The following is a 15,784-nucleotide window of genomic DNA, read 5'->3' on the forward strand; positions in this document are numbered from 1 at the left end:
TCCTTATTTGGTCTCTGCTGCCTGTCATTCTTACAGCATGAGTGCAACCCATCCATTCCAGTTTGTGAATTTCATCATCAGTACTTGGTAGCAATTCTCTGTTCTTACCCAAAAGCAGAGTGATTTTGGTTGCTCTATATTAAGTGGTAGTAGCTATACATGAACACTACCTGATTTGTTTCACAAATGCATAACCAAGTTTTAGCATAATTAAGTGGCATTTTGTTGCTTTTCCAACATAGTAAACATTTATAATTGGAATAGTCCAAGAATAACTTTAAAAAAAAACTCAATATTTATAGGTGTCTGAAGGAAGATCCAGCAACAATGTCTTTACTGCAGAGGAGTCTGGATCCAGAGAAGACTTTGGGACTGGTAGATGTGCTCTATACTGCTGTGTTTGACATAAACCGGTGGAAGGAAGGAAGGTACATCTCACATTTTCCTCATGCTCTACTTTTCCAGTTTAAAAGAAGTCAGAATTATTTGGAGGTCTGTAAGATGACTCAATACAATATTGCAAAAATTGTTAGTGTCTGTTCATGGGGGGAGGAAGGCAGAGAATTGGTGCATATATCAGACTAAGTAGTAAGAAGTTTGCAAAGCTTAGGTAGCCTGTAGGTAGATGAAAAGGTGCTGTAGATTCTCTTAAATTTGGAACAAAAATTACGCAGTCTGCTGGCCTATTGCAAAGACATGGGTGTGTCTGTCAGATTTTTGAGCCTTATTAAAATACATTCAGAAAAATAAAACATGAATACTCCAAAACTTCAAGTCAACCAGACTAATCAATACCAATGAAGCCGTTTAGCTAATATCACTCTGTCAAATAAGAAAATAATTGACTAGTCTGATTGACTTTCACCAAGATTTGTCTGAAGAGCTCTATTTTTTATGTTTTCCCCCATCCATTATTCAGTTCCCCAAAAATACACAAACTGAAAGTGTAGCCTTGTTAAGACATAGTTTTGTGTTTTGTATTAAGCTAGTGTATTGGTTGGCTTGAAAGCGATGTTTTTTGTTGAAACAGGGAGCAAGCTTTGCCCTGTATTCAGATCCAGTTACAGCGTGAGATCTGTGACTTCGGGAATCAAGTTGACATGCCATCTGGAAATGGAAGCAAGTCATCGGGAGGCCTGCAAAAGACTTTCTCAAAACTGACTTCACGGTTTACAAAGAAAACTTCCTGCACCAGTTCAAGTAATAGCGGAAGTTACTCTATCCCTAGTACGCCTTCCAAAAATGTCTTCATAGGTAACAACGCAGAGGAGAAAACTAAAATGCCCAGTAACATAGACACACGGTTACAAAGTATTTTGAACATTGGTAATTTCCCTAGGACTATAGATCCATTACAGCCAACTCAGAGCACAAGTAACCAAATAGTCAATGGATTTCTTGTTGAAAGGTGTGATAATTTCTTCAAAGCAGATGATGGCAAGGATGATAAAGGTATGAATTTACCAACTGACCAGGAAATGCAGGAGGTTATAGATTTCTTGTCTGGTTTTAATATGGGCAAATCCCAGCAGACTTCTCCATTGGTGAAAAGAAGGAACTCTGTTGCATCTTCTACAGCAACAGAACAAAAATCGGGAGCAGTGCAACAGCAACCACAGTCTATGTCTCACGCATCTCTGCATCCTTCTCAGCAAGGGTTGTCACAGCAACAGCAGTCACAAAAGCAGCAGCAGCAGCAAATGCAGTATTATCAACATCTTCTCCAACCAATTGGAGCGCAGCAACAGCGTGTATCCAGCAAATGGGTGAATAATTCTTCACAGCAGTCAGCACAAGCAGTTGGGGCTGGATTGTCTCATATTAGTCAGTGGAACAATCCTGGCTTCTCAGATCTGAGCTCTGATTTGTATAGCTTGGGTCTTGTGAGCAGCTATATGGACAGTATGGTGTCTGAGATGTTAGGACAAAAACCACAAGGACCTAGAAACAACACATGGCCGAACCGTGACCAGAATGATGGAGTCTTTGGGATGTTGGGAGAAATTCTGCCTTTTGATCCTGCAGGTGTGTATCTTTTTTTCTTCAAATAATTACATTTTATTTATACTTTTTACAAAGTAAAGAATATTGTTAAACGTTGGTAGTAATGATAACAGTGCTTTTCATCAGTGGATCCCAAGTGTTTTACAAAGGTCAGTGGGCATTAACATCTGTGCACTTTTATTTTTAACAGTTGAATGAATTGAGGTACAAAGAGGTTAAGGCCCCGATTTTTAAAGCTATTTAGTGCTGCACTCAGGGTCACAACATCTAACTGATTTAGGAGTCTAAATCTAATCTTAAAAAGAGATTTAGGCACTTCATCTAAATTCCATCTACTGATAGTGGAGTTTAGACTCGTAAGTGCCTAAATCAGTTTTGAAAAGATAGGGGATATAGACTCCTAAATCAGTTACGCGTTGTGATCCTGAGCGCAGCAACGCCTAAATAACTTTAAAACTCTGGGCCTAAGTGACACCTTGGAAGTTGTTGGCAAAGGTGGGAGTTTCTAGCCCTAATTTCAAGGGTTTCTGAAACTTTTTCATAACATGGACCACATCACAATACAAAAAAGGATCCTTCATAATTATCTTCGTACTCACAACACATCTAACATCAAAAAGTTTCTGCTGTGCAGAAATTATGCAGTTATTAAAACTGCTTGGAGAGATAGTATTTGGACTGGCAGAGGAGTCTCTTCCCCCAACCATGACATTGTCTCTCAATTCATATGCACCTGAGGGCTATAGAGACTTTTTAGCAACCAGCTCAGTTGTTTCTATTTGTATGTGGCTACTTTGTTCACTCATCTAGCTTTACTGCTTACAGTGAGGCCTACCCATTGTGCTTACTCCAAAGGCAGTCAGCACCATTTGTTAAATTCCAAAAGGGTAGTGCTCTGACTAGGTTTATTAATGCTAAGAAGGAAAAAAAAATATTCAGAGTGTAAGATAAGTATTTCTTTTAGTACTAAAATGAGAGGAGAAGTTACTAGCTGTGCCCTGAGGCCTTTTTCTTTACAAACAAAACAAAAAACCCCAACCAAATTTGGGGTCCCAATTACAGGGATGCTGTTAAGGTAAAATTGACCCAGAATTTAGATTTTGGGTTAAAAAAAACAAAAAAAACTGTCCAATGGAAATGTTCCAGTGAACTTTAAAACAAAACCCACAATGTGTAATTTGCACCCCTTGTAGCATTTGCATTACTGGACTGAGAACATGAATGCAAAACAAACCTTATTTTTTTCCTCCGTGCTGAAAGAAATGTGGAAAGTAATTAAACAGAGTGAATATTTTCATTCACTGTTTTAATAAATTGTTACATAGGTAAAGAGATGGTTTTATATATGACTTGGCCTTTAAAAACTTAATAAGTTGACCTCTTTAAAATGGAAAAATCAGCTCCTCCTTCACTTGAGTGCCATATTCTGAGCAGGGTGGTAGGAATCCTTAACTCAGGCTTTGCTTAGTACAGTAAGTAAAGGAGAAACTAATTTTGGAAATTGTTTTAAAATAATGTGCTTAGAACTTAATGTGCTTAGAGCTTAATGTGATATAGCTAGATTTTAGTATATTTTGACCCAGTCCCACATGACATTCTCATAAACAAACTAGGGAAATGTGGTCTAGATGAAATTACTATAAGGTGGATGCTCAACTGGTTGAAAGACCATACTCAGAGTAGTTATCAATGGTTCACTGTCCAACTGGGAGGACATATCTAGTGGGGTCTCACAGAGGTCTGTCCTGAGTCTGGTACTATTCAATGTATTCATTAATGACTTGGATAATGGAGTGGAGAGTATGCTTATAAAATGTGTAGATGACAACACAAGCACTTTGGAGGACAGAATGCTGCTAAAAAGGCTAATATTTTAGGATGTATTAACAGGAGTGGCGTATGTAAGGAGGTAATTGTTCTGCTCTACTCAGCACTGATGAGGCCTCAGCTGGAGTATTGTGTCCAGTTTTGGGTACCACATTTTAAGAAAGATGTGGACAAATTGGAGAGAGTTCAGGGGAGAGCAGCAAAATGATAAAAGGTTTAGAAAATCTGAGCTATGAGGAAGGGTTTAAAAAAAAGTGAGTTAAATGTTGAGAAAAGAAGACTGAGGAGGGACTGATAAGTCTTTGAATAAATTAAGGGCTGTTCTAAAGGGGATAGTGATCAATTGTTCTCCTTGTCCACTGAGAGTAGGACAAGAAGTAATCAACTTTATTTGTATCAATGGAGATTTAGGTTAGATATTAGGAAAAACTTTCTAACTAAGAATAGTTAAGCCCTGGAATAGGCTTCCAAGGGAGGTTGTGGAATCCCTTGCAACTCCCACACAGTTCCTTTTTGGGTCAGGACCCCTACAGTTACAACACCATGAAATTTCAGATTTAAAGGGCTGAAATCATGAAATTTACGATTTTTAAAATCCTATGACCATGAAATTGAACAAAATGGACCATGAATTTGATAGGGCCCTGACTATATTCCATAAGGATAAGGGGTTTTTTTGCATTTACACCTCCCCCGCCCCCAATCAGTGTGGTGAAAGCTCATTCCACTAGAGCACAAGCAATGACTACAGCATCACTTCAGGAGGTGCCCCTCCTTGATATCTGTGAAGCAGCCATGTGGGGCTCCATTCACACATTTGAGACATTGTCCCGGTGCAGGACTCCTCCGTTGATGCCTCATTGGGGTGGTGGTCTTCCACTTAGCTCTGCCTTCTACATCCTCACACCCTCCTTCTACTTAAGTACTACTTGTCAGTCACCCACAGTGGAATACAATAGGGACCATCGCTCGAAGAAGAAGGGGAAGTTACTGACCTGTAACTTGAGGTTTTTCCAGATATGTGGTTCCTATCAGTATTCCACTATCTGCCCTCCTTCCCCTCTGCTTCAAATCTTATCTGATTTGCCGTAGAGAAGGAACTGGAGAGATGGTCCCACGGCCTTTATCCCCTCAGACAGACACACCCTGGCTCACCTTGTGCATGCGCAGACCAATGGACACTATTTTCAAATTCTCTGGCTCCTGGTGCATGATGCACATGCATAACCTACAGTGGAATACAGATAGGGACCACATCTTGAGGGACCTCCAGTTATAGGTCAGTAACTTCCCCTTTCCCCTTATTCAGCATATGGAGATGCTGTGTACCTCTTTGTCAATACGTAATTTTTTTCAGCTATCTAGTTATTTAGTACTATATATTGTTTCACGGAGAGTTATCAACTGTGTTGACTGGTATTCATTGTTAGGGTCTTTTGCTGGGCTAGACAGCCTAGTGAAAGGATTAAATGAAGGGATAATTACAGTAGAAATAGCTGACTATGTCAGCAACTGACTCTCAGATTTCTTTTTGTCTGTTCAGTTGGCTCTGATCCAGAGTTTGCCCGCTATGTAGCCGGGGTCAGCCAGGCTATGCAACAAAAAAGGCAAGCACAGCACATCCGTCGCCCAAGCAACACACGTAGCAACTGGCCTCTTCCTGATGATCCTCACAGAACCTGGCCTTTTCCGGAGTATTTCACAGAAGGGTAAGTGAGACCATAGCGTCACCCTATACATTATGTTCTATCCATTCTGCGTTCAAGTTGAACATAGTGGAGAAATGCTGTAAATTACTAGGTGTTTCCTGATAGCTGTGTTAACTGCCATTGCTTCACTGGATTAATATTTTTCTAAAAATTACATAATTTTCAAGGGTAGGAGATTTGACCATTTTCTGTTTTGTTGATATTGAAGTGGTAACATTAGCTTGAAATGTCCTTTAAACAAATATTTTAGTGCAGTTGTATTTATACAGTGTATTTTTAATCTTAACATAAGAAGTGACAGGTTTAGAATAAAGCTTAATTCAAAATGAGTTTATTTTAATGTCTTAAAGGCCAAGGATATTTGTGATCAGGGATGATGCTATGAAGCCACTTGGTATGTCAGGGGATTGAATTGAGCTTCCTAGACATTATCGACTGGATGCTGCTACTGTGGAGCAGCAAGAGCTGCTCAATCAACAAATGTGGATTCAGTCTTCAGTACATGTAGTGAGCGGTTCTGAGGGTTGCTACGTTCTCTAGTTCAGTGGTTCTCAACCTTTTCCATGCTGTGGCCCAGGGGTTCTCAAACTGGGGGTCGGGACCCCTCAGGGGGTTGCGAGGTTATTACATGGGGGGTCGCGAGCTGTCAACCTCCACCCCAAACCCTGCTTTGCCTCCAGCATTTATAATGGTATTAAATATATTTAAAAGTGTTTTTATTTATAAGGGGGGGTCACACTCAGAGGCTTGCTGTGTGGAAGGGGTCACCAGTACAAAAGTTTGAGAACTACTGCTGTGGCCTCATGTTACAACATGAAAAAGTTTCAGGATCCTCTTCCCATTTGTCCACCAAGGGAGACCCGCCTTGTACACCGGTTTGCAGCCCCCTGGTAGAGATCCCATGCTCATCTAATTCTGAAATAAATGTCTGAACCCTTTTGGAAATTCCTAAACCAAGTATCATTTGGATCTTCGGCCTAAGTGAGAGGTGATGGTGCGTGCGTTTAATATGAATACGTATATATGAATGAATGAAAGAGATTTTCTTTTTTACATTAGATTGTTGCAGTTAATGATGATGTAGTGGCAGGACTATTACTATAATAATAATCAGTGAAACTTACTGATTTCTATGTGAATAGATAACTCAAAAATATTCCCCCTTCTACTTTCTGCACAATTGGGGTTTAACCCAGGGGTCCCAGGAGTAGGGACTTCCTAACATTCAGCGTTTAATGAAAAATCCATTAACACTTCATGGCAGGTACTGTGGTCAGGACAGTGTAGAAATGAGGACTGACTTCCTATTTCCTTACAGTGATGTGACAAACAGCTGGTCCGGTAATCAAGGAGACTCAGCCAGCTCAAGTGATGAGACCTCCTCAGCTAATGGAGACAGTTTGTTTTCCATGTTCTCAGGGCCAGACCTTGTTGCTGCCGTCAAGCAAAGGAGGTGAGCAGATATGTGTTAATATAAACATGTGCCACTTGAATATTTTAATCCTAACTTCATAAAATAATGGCAAGACAAAGTGAGAATCTCGTGTTAGGAGCGTTCAATTGGTGGGATTGTGAGACAACCACATGAATTGAAACTTGTTAGCCACATTGGTCATATGGATCTATAAGTATCTGATCTTTATGCAAATGACTCACAAATCTTGCTAGTGAGCCGTCACTTCCTCCAGTATAGTATCTTTCTGATATTTTTTCACCAATGTCCATTTGTCATCTCAAACTCAACATGCACAAAAGTGAGCTTTAGAACTGTTCCCACCTTACTCTGTCACTATGGGTAATACCCCCATCTTCCCAGTTACTCACCCTTTTAAACTCGGGGTCATCTTTCAGTTGGCCCTCTCTAGACTCATGTGTATAAACCCTACCACTTCTTCCCACACTTCATCTCAAGCTAAAATTCTCATCCAAACCCTCTTTATGCATCTTGATTTACTGCAACTTCCTCCTTTCTGGCCTTGACTGCTGCAGCCTTGTTCCCCTTAATTCTACTCAAAATGCTGCTGCTAAAATAATCTACTAGCTTGGTCATTCTACCATGTCAAGCTCCTATTTGAGTTCTTCCATTGGTTCCCCCTTCAAGTGGGCATCAGCCTCAAACTTCCTGTCTTTATCTTTAATGGCCGTGTCAGCTTGGTCCCTCCTTTTCTGTATGCACAGCTGCATTTTTTTTTTTTTTTTTTTTTGGTATCCTATAAAGCAAATAAACTAATGAGCTTGATTAATAGCTAAAACAGAGCCAAGGTGTTTAATCAGTCTCAAAAGTGAATTACAGCAGTAGATTATTCCTGTTATACTACACATTACAACCTAATCATTTTGTACCTTCCGGAGGGATTGAAAGCTCTGCTGTGCCTCTGGAATTTTTCACTGATCCGATGGTAGGTGTGTAGCTAAGAGAGGAGTAATGAAGAGGCCTAAATTAAAAAGTGAATTATTCAAGGCAGTAGGCCCCAGATCCTCAAAGGTATTTAAGTGCCTAGCTCCCACTCTAATGAGTGGAAGTTAAATCTCTAAGGGCCTTTGAGGATCAGGGCCCAGGTCCCCTACTCTAATTGAGTATTAGGTTCCCAAGATATGTAGTTTTCAAAATCTGCCATGTGGTTGCCCTTTGGTAAACCTAAACTATCAGCAAATACTAGTGCTGTGGCTGAACATATTTTAAATAACCTCCCATAATAACCACTGAATAATTTAGAGCCAAAACATGCAAATATAAGTAAATTTACCCATTTTGGGGGTTGGGTGCTGAAAGCCAATGGCAACATGGCTAAATTTCCTGAAGCAGTGTGTCATCCTTGGATATCTGTTTTGGAGGTGTTGCCCTGAAAGAAGTGTGGTGGAGCAAGATGTGGGTAAGGTTAATGCATGCAGAAAGCAAGTGAAGGATGGTCAGAACAATAAAGGAGTGGGGTATGGACTGAAGTGTCTGCAGCATAGGAGTTATACCTGAGGTTTTAAGGGGCCAAGAACCAAACGTCAGAGACTTCTTTTGCAGAGTTAGATGAAGAGGAATGTCTGTAAGCAGTTGTAGGAAAAAGCAGCAGCTGAATGTGGAAGAGTGAAAGCAGGGAAGCAAGCTGCCAGAGAACATAACAGTGTGTGTTATGTTGACAGATTCATTCTGGTAATCCTGTTGATGTTGAAATCTGTTTCCAGGATCATTGTTTGGGGATGGGGTGGGGTGGGGGGGACGGAGTGAGAAGACACAACTCCTTAAGACTTCTGATACTAGAATCTTCCAAATGGAAGGTAAAAAATCCCACATATCTGAGTTGCAGGTGTCATAAAAATAGCTAGTCTGCAGTGCTGGTGTTTCTTGCTTATCAGCAAATACTGTACTGTTGTTTATTTGAGTTAATTTTTTATAACTAAAAGAACCCATCCATAGCTTTAGGTATCATGACATTTAACTAAAATATATATGAAACTATACAAGAGCATGGCAGAGTGCTGAGCAAAAGCAGATTTGCAAAGGACTTAGTAAAAGTTGGGCCTTTTTTCATGATGTGTAAAAGCCTGAACATTGTGGTTTTTAGGATTTTTATCTCATTGATTTTTTTTCTTATACCTTGTCTGTCCTTACAGCAGCTTGTAGAGTACAGGCACTACACACGCATGCAGTCTGAGAACCTTAACTAGGTCCTGAAGTTATCTCGACAAAGGTCAAGGATTTGAAGCACCTACATACTCAGAACTATTTCATAATCTTCTCTACAATCTTAACCAGACATGGAAGATTAAAAATAGGTCTATAGTTGGCAAAACTGGCAATGCCAAGCAAGTTTCGTGAATCAGTTGTACATATGCTTCCATAACGGTGACAGGTGAGGGAGGAAATAATTGGTTTTCTCCTGAGAACCCCTCAGCGCCAACTGGCAAAGGGTTCACTGTTCTGTAACATCAACTCCGATTAGGCCTGACTAACTCATTACCCCCAACACATTGCTATCTTAGTAGTTATCCAAAAAGGGTTGTGTAAGGTGTCTAATAAAAGCTCATATCATACAGTCAAGTCTCCTGGAAATGAACAAAAATCAGTTGTTCCTGCTGCTATTACTAGATCTATTAGTACCAGTGATCACAAGTGCTTACAGGCCCAAGCAGAGTATATAGGACTGCCTTACGCTGGCTTCATTCTTTTCTCTAAGGGTAGTTCTGGGTAATCAGTTTTCTGTCCCGAGGGATGTGCCATATGGGGTTTCACAAATTTCCAATTTTCAATGGATGTATGGTGGCCCACTGAGCTGTAGTGTGCTCAGTGTGCTGAGGCCACTCGGTGCTCTGTCTGATTCTGTGGGTGTGATGCAAAGGAATGCACACTGGAAAACATGATCCCAACTATACATATAAAATGACGGAGTCTGAATTACAGTAGCTGTTACCACTCAAGAAAGATCTTGGGAGTCATTGTGGATAGTTCTCTGAAAACATCCATTCAATGTGCAGCAGCAGTCAAAAAAGCTAACGTTAGGAACTATTGGGAAAGGGATAGATGATAAATCAAAATATCATATTGCCACTATATATATCCATGCTATGCCCACAACCTTCTGGTTGTCCCACTGGGGAAAAAGTAGAGAAGGGCAATAAAAATGATGAGGGGTATGGAACAGCTTCCATGTGAGAGGAGATTAAAAAGACTGGGACTGTTCACCTTAGAAAAGAGACAATTAAGGGGGAATATGATATAAGTCTATACAATCATGGATGGTGTGAAGGCAAATAAGGAAGTATTATTTATTCCTTCCCCTAGTACAGGAACCAGGGGTCACCCAATGAGATTAATAGGCAGCAGGTTTAAAACAAACATAAGGAAATACTTCTTCACACAACACAGTCAACCTGTGGAACTCCTTGCAAGGGATGTTGTGAAGGCCAAAAGTATAACTGGGTTCAAAAAAGAATTAAGTTCAGGGAGGATAGGTCCATCAATGGCTATTAGTCAAGGTGCAACCCCATGCTGCGTGTGTCCCTAAGCCTCTGATTGCCAAATGCTGGGAATGGACGACGGGATGGATCACTCAGTAATTTCCCTATTCTGTTCATTCCCTCTGAAGCAGTGGCTCTCAACCTTTCCAGACAACTGTACCCCTTTCAGGAGTCTGATTTGTCTTGCATACGCCCAAGTTACACCTCACTTAAAACCTACTTGCTTACAAAATCTGACATAATACAAAAGTGTCACAGCACACTATGACTGAAAAATTGGTTACTTTCTCATTTTTACCATATAATTATAAAATCAACTGGAATACATTTCGGTGTATAGCAGTATAAACAAGTCATTGTCTGTATGAAATTTTAGTTTGTACTGATTTTGCTAGTGCTTTTTGTGTAGCCTATTATAAAACTAGGCAAATATCTAGATGAGTTGATGTACTCCCTAGAAGACCTCTATGTACCCTTGGTTGAGAACGACTGCTCTGAAGCATCTGGCAGTGGCCATTGTCAGAAGACAGGATACTGGGCTAGATGGACCATTGATCTGTCCCACTATGACCATTCTTATGATGACTCGCCATTAGGGCATTTAAATGAGAACTTTCTATAGCTAGTGATTAAAATATACACCTCTACCCTGATATAACGCGGTCCTCAGGAGTCAAAAAATCTCACCGTGTTATAGGTGAGACCGCATTATATCGGGGTAGGGAGAGGAACCGCTCCCCGCCCCAGCTCACCTCTGTTCTGCCGCCGCCACTCCGCTTCTCCCTCCCTTCCAGGCTTGCCGCGCCAATCAGCTGTTTGGCCGGGAAGGCGGGGAGGGGGAGAAGCGGAGCGGCGGTGGCGTGCTCAGGGGAGGAGGCGGAGATGAGCGGGGAGCGGTTTCTCTGCGCCCTCCATTACTTGCTGCGGCCCTCCCCAGGGCCCCCCCTACCCCAGCTCACCTCCGTTCCGCCTCCTACCACAAGTGTGCCGCAGCTCTGCTTCTCCTCCCTCCATCCCAGGCTTGCCACGCGAATCAGCTGTTTGGGGCGGCAAGCCTGGGAGGGAGGAGAAGCAGAGCTGCGGCGTGCTCGTGGGAGGAGGCAGAGCGGAGGTGAGCTGGAATGGGGGGGCCCCGGGGAGGGCCGCAAGTAACGGGCGGGTGCAGAGGAACTGCTTGCGGTAACACAAATTTGGATATAACGAGGTAAAGCAGCCCTGTCCCCTGGAGCGCTGCTTTACCACGTTCTATCCAAATTCGCATTACATCAGACCGCGTTATATCGGGGTAGAGGTGTACCTACTTAAGCCAAACAAAACAAGGGGTGGAAGTTGTTAATACTGTGTCAAAATTGTGTTCAAGAGCTTCTGATCAAATCAGCCATTGACAGAGGAGCTACTGTTATGGGTTCCAAATTTTAACACTGAATCTTTTTAGTAACTGAGCTTATTTCAGTTCACTTCTCTGTCACCAGATACAAGCCAGACTCTGTACGTGCTGTAACAGATAGCATGTACAGAGCTTGGGAGCTACACTATACTTTTGAAGGATTTTTATTACTCTGGCTTCAGTGTATGAATACTCAGAACATACCTATATACAATTGGACAGAAAAAAGGTGGGCAACTAATTTCAAGATGTGGCCTTTAACTACTAATTTTTTTAAAAGTTAAAGTTTAGATACAACTATCCCAGAATCCACCTACCAACTATTGTTTTTAGGAAACAGGAACCTTACTGTTAATGTTCTTCTCTCCCGTTGCTGGGTGAAAGATGCACAGAGAGTGAAAATGGAGACGAGTACACACACAAAGCTGTCAAATGTACAGGGTAAACAATCATCTTTCAGTCATCTTAAGAATTATATGTAACAACAGTAGGTGAAAAGATGTGCTTTTAAATGACAGCAAACTGTATGTCAATCTGTTGCTTTCTGCAGAAAACACAGTAGTGGTGAGCAGGAACATAGCACACTACCATCGCCACCTCTTCTTTCCACTGTAGATGATCTTAATCAGGTAAGATGAAAATTGCTTTTCTCTTTGTTAATGAAGGTGACTTAGCAAGAGAAGAAAAACTTGATAACTGGATAGGTACTTCAGACTGCTCACGAGACAAATTTTTGTTAGTTCTGAATTGAATCAACACCAAAAACCAGTTGCATTGTAGTGGAAATCTAAAGCTTTGCACAAAATTTCTTAAGTATTAAAAAATAGGGAATCTTATAAAGCATCTTTGCCCCATTGCTTGTCACTACATAATTTTTTTTTTTTAATTAGTTCAAGCCACATTGCTTCCCTCCTATTGGACTCCTGCAAACTGTCCCTGGAAGTGCTTTCCTGATTGCTTGTAGTGCTCTTTTCCCCTCACTTCCCAGATATTTTGGTGACAAACCAGAGCAAGTTGTATGCCCATCAGAGTGCTCTAGTAACAGGGTGGCATAGATGCAGGGTTAGTGGTGCTGCACTGTCAAGTAACTTTTTAAAGTGAGAAATGAACAGGGGACTAAATCACACCATAAAGTGAGCTGCCAGCCTATGGCTGACCACCAACATAAATGATAAATAAATTAGTCTTTGCTCTATAAAGATGTTGTAGTAGAGCTCCACAAATCGTAAGTGTATTCGGAATACTTCATGAGGAAAGTTTGCATATAACTGAGAAACATATGCCTGTTTTAAGCTAATAGTCATTTTTATGAACAAAAATAGGGGAATATTCAAGCCCATGAATGTCACAACATGCTCCTTTTTTCTAGGAAAAAGGGTACCTATTACGCAAATATAAAAATGAAGGTTTTTTTGTCTGATCTGCTCAGTTGTCTCCTTACTATAAATAATTTAAGACAAGTAAATAGAAAAATCAACTTTCTGAAATCAGAACACAATGCATTGATGTACAGTTCCAAAAGGAAATTTTGATTTGCAAAATCAAAGCTGATAATTCTGTCTTCACAGGATAATAAAACCAAAACCTGGCCTCCTAAGGCCCCTTGGCAGCATTCTTCATCCATTACAAACACACTGCCCAATCAGAGTACATCTTTGTATCAGATGAGTAATCCAGTCAGTCAGTGGAATGACACAATGCAGATTTTACAGTCACCAGTTTGGTCTACAGCCAACGACTGTGCTCCATCTACAGGGATTTCCTCCAATTTTGCCTACGCGCAGCAGCAACACTCACCACAGCAGCAGACTTCCCAGCACAAACAGCTGAATAAGGGCTTTAAATCTTTTCCAGTAAAGCACGAACGCAGACCATCTTACCTGCATCAATACTAACTGCTTTTTTATATTGGAAAGATGCATCATAGGGCCAAACAGTCTTATAAATTATGTATATTATCTTTGTTTTCTCTTTGTGTATTGGCAGTGTTCTGGTTCTTTTATTATATGTGGAGTGAAAACTTTATGGTGATGTACATAGGTTTTAAATTTTTACAGTGCTGAGCAAACAGCCAATATATTTGTTAAATGTACATGAAACAGCCCAAAACTGTGATGCAAAACACTTTTAAAATGTGTACATTACCGTTACTTTTCAAACCCCCTTTTTTAAAAAAAATTGCTAAGACTACCATGCAAGACACTGTATTTTATAGCTATTTTCATATAGATTTATAGTTAAACATCTACTAAAATGCATTGACTTTTTAAGCAAATATAGTGGTTGCTTTTGCTCAACACTGTTCTTGTTTAGATTTATAATGGACAAGTTGTAGTCTTTGTATTCTAAACCGCCTGTGACAACTTTTTTAGTGAAGTGGGGCAGCAGCTTTTAACATGCCATACAAGTGGGTTTGTTACAGCAGTGTTGCAGTCATTTCATTAATGTAAATATAGAGCAGCTGGAATCACTCAAACTTGTGTTTCAAATGTTTTCTTGGCTGCCAAAGGTAGATGGTATCTGTGTGGATATGACTATGCTGATTTTCAAATACACAATTTGATACTTCTACATTTGGCCAAAGGCATTACCCCCACAGTGCTCCTTAAATGTGTGAAACTATAGCTAAGGCTACTTGCATATATTTAAAGTCTTATTTCAGATGCTACAGTTAGAGTAAAAATTGTGAGCTGGCTCAGAAGAGAAACTAGAATTAAAATGTGGGTAGCAGATACTTAAAAGAATATTATGTGCCATTACAAAGTTTAACCTGTGGAATTTGGAATAACCTTCCAACCAAAGTGGATCCAGCAGTGTGTGACTGGTGCTTAAATTGAAGGAAAAAAAAAAAGGTAAATATATATGTATAGTTATCCCATTGTATATTAATTGATGTTACAGAAGATTCTTTATATAGTTAAAGCTTATTTAAAATTTTCATATTTCATCTTTAAAAGAGTAATTAAATCATAATATTTTCTGGTATAAAGTTGACAGTATTAATCTTATTTTTATATTTTCTTAAATCATTATACCATTCTAATATGTTAACTACTAGTAAAGTGGGGTTTTAGTTCTAACTACATATAAAAAATTTTCCGTGAAGATAAAAGTACATTTATGTTCCCATTTTTCTACAAACTAAGTACATCTATATCTAAAGATACCAAAAAATAAAAAATATATATATATAAAAAAAATATACAACACTAATACTATTAAACATCTGGGCGTTTAAAACCCATTCACTCCTTTTGTTTGTATGGTGATGGGCTGTAGTTGCAGGCCCAGAATGTTACCTTTTGTGCTGTTTAAGGATGCCAATGTTGCCTGTATTTGATATACTGTCACCATGTTTTCTGAAAATTCATACTTACCATGTTTACAGATAATTGTTTGCTGTACATAGACTTTTTACAGTAATGTGCTTTGCACAATCAGCGTGGCTTGTCTGTAAATTGTTAACGTTCTGTACTATTTTACTTTTGAAAACCCTCTGCTGAAAGTACTAGTCGTTATTTAGCTTGACAAATGGTTTGAAGTTTCCTAAAGCTTGACAATATTTATGTCCCATGATTATTCATACTAAAACCAAAATGCAAATTAGGTTTATTTATAACTTTGAACTTTTCCTAACCAGTGCCAAAACTGTTGCTGCAGTTTTTGTAATTTACTGTTAATTACAAATACTGAAAGTTTCTAAAATTAATCCAAGTGAATTGTGGAAACAAAATTGAAACCATTTCTGTGTCTGCATTTTGACCATGTAGGTGCTATGTCCTGTGCTGCCGATTGTTCTGAACACTGGTAATTTTTAACATTGTTGCACTTGGCAAACAAGTCTTGCCATAAAATCTGTTTATCATTTACACTGCCAAGTGCAAGGGTTTGGTGCTTAGTTAACTTA

The 15,784-nt window shown here is 39.8% G+C and overlaps 1 protein-coding gene across 1 annotated transcript in view; it reads left to right on the forward strand.

Moving 5' to 3' along the window:
* GARRE1 (granule associated Rac and RHOG effector 1) overlaps positions 1-13,772 on the forward strand; it is a 101,803-nt gene extending 88,031 nt beyond the window's left edge. Inside the window, exons 10-15 of the mRNA XM_065416441.1 lie at positions 303-428; positions 1,031-2,025; positions 5,375-5,540; positions 6,859-6,993; positions 12,428-12,506; positions 13,446-13,772. Coding sequence (XP_065272513.1) covers positions 303-428; positions 1,031-2,025; positions 5,375-5,540; positions 6,859-6,993; positions 12,428-12,506; positions 13,446-13,772 — 1,828 coding nt within the window. The remainder of the gene's footprint in view (positions 1-302; positions 429-1,030; positions 2,026-5,374; positions 5,541-6,858; positions 6,994-12,427; positions 12,507-13,445) is intronic.
* Positions 13,773-15,784: the final 2,012 nt, after the last annotated feature.

Source organism: Emys orbicularis, chromosome 14, assembly GCF_028017835.1.
Source record: "Emys orbicularis isolate rEmyOrb1 chromosome 14, rEmyOrb1.hap1, whole genome shotgun sequence".
NCBI classification, from domain to species: domain Eukaryota; kingdom Metazoa; phylum Chordata; order Testudines; family Emydidae; genus Emys; species Emys orbicularis.